We start from the raw sequence: 1,165 nt of genomic DNA on the forward strand, positions 1-1,165 counted from the left end.
TCTCAACACTGTCACTTAAAGCACTGGGTAAGTAAAATGCTCACTGAAACTCACATCTTGATATTTGAACTTTTTCTCAAACATGCACATGTAGACTTTCACAGACCTGAAGTTCTCTGGAAATTAGTCAGACATTAATCCATTTTTAAATTGACTGCTCCTTATGTCAGATTGTGCCAATTTGCTAAGAGCACTAGTGAGCGAGGGCCGTGTGTGCTGCATCCTGAAGCTCCATCCAGGCAGTTTGTCGCATAAACCAAAGTGAATATTTCTGATAGTTTCAGCATGTCTGAAGTGGATAGTTTGTATCCATAAATACTGCCAATCTAATATTTTTGATGAACAAAAGGTTCACGGATTTCTCTTAAAGTTAACTTCAAAAATACCAGCAGTCCTGGAGTCATGCTATAGAGTGGAGCATTTTTGCATTCATAGATAATCATTGGCATTGGACAAGAAGGCACTAATGGAATTGGAATTAATTAGCTATTAGCTTTTATGTCACTTGTTATTTTATGTGGTAAAAGTGACGGCGCTTGATATAAATGGGAAGTTGCAAATTTTGCCTCGGTTGTCACATTTGATCTTGTTCCTTATAACGATAAAAATGAGGTTTAATTGGAAATTATTTCGCATCAGAGTGCAATCAATGAAAAATTAGCCAGCCAAAAACCAGATCCAAAAATAGACTTTTGTAGGTGGCAATTTAGCTCCACCATACACCACGAGGCTGAATGCGACGGCTTGGGTTAGATGCCGACCTGCAGCCTTTTCTTGTGTGTCTTCCCCCACTCTCTTTCCCTCCTGTCTATTCTTAATTTTTACCCTAATAAAGTAGAAAAGCCCCCCCTGAAATAAATTAGACTTTTACTATATTCTGCCCTGGAAATGTACAATTTAATTTGTGTGCTACGAGTAAGTGGACTAATTTTAGCTGGTTCTAGTCAGGAAACTGCAAACCTACTGCTGCCAGTTGCAAGGGATAAGAATTTTGGTATTGGAAGTTTTCTGGTTTCCATCAATCAGGTTTTGACTGCATGCAGATAACTGTGCCATGTGGAGAGCAAAAAAGAAAATAATTTGTTGATGAGTTAGGTCATTATTGGCAATCATCTGACAAAGATTAACTTTTCATTAGGTTAGGTTTATTAATCAGGAATTGTAA

General features: G+C 37.7%; 1 protein-coding gene across 2 annotated transcripts in view; it reads left to right on the forward strand.

Annotated features, from left to right (window-relative positions):
* The window catches only part of tmem161a (transmembrane protein 161A), a 7,490-nt gene that overhangs the window by 3,365 nt on the left and 2,960 nt on the right, over positions 1–1,165 (forward strand). The window contains exon 11 of one of the 2 annotated variants that reach the window (XM_042220092.1): positions 28–1,159. The exons of the other annotated variant lie outside the window; for it this stretch is intronic. Within the exon in view, the coding sequence (XP_042076026.1) occupies positions 28–35 (8 nt within the window). The 3' untranslated portion in view covers positions 36–1,159. Of the gene's footprint in view, positions 1–27; positions 1,160–1,165 lie in introns of those variants that run through there. 2 annotated transcript variants of the gene reach the window in all.

Source organism: Haplochromis burtoni, unplaced genomic scaffold (assembly GCF_018398535.1).
Source record: "Haplochromis burtoni strain Fernald_Lab_line unplaced genomic scaffold, NCSU_Asbu1 Contig_42, whole genome shotgun sequence".
In the NCBI taxonomy this organism is placed as follows: domain Eukaryota; kingdom Metazoa; phylum Chordata; class Actinopteri; order Cichliformes; family Cichlidae; genus Haplochromis; species Haplochromis burtoni.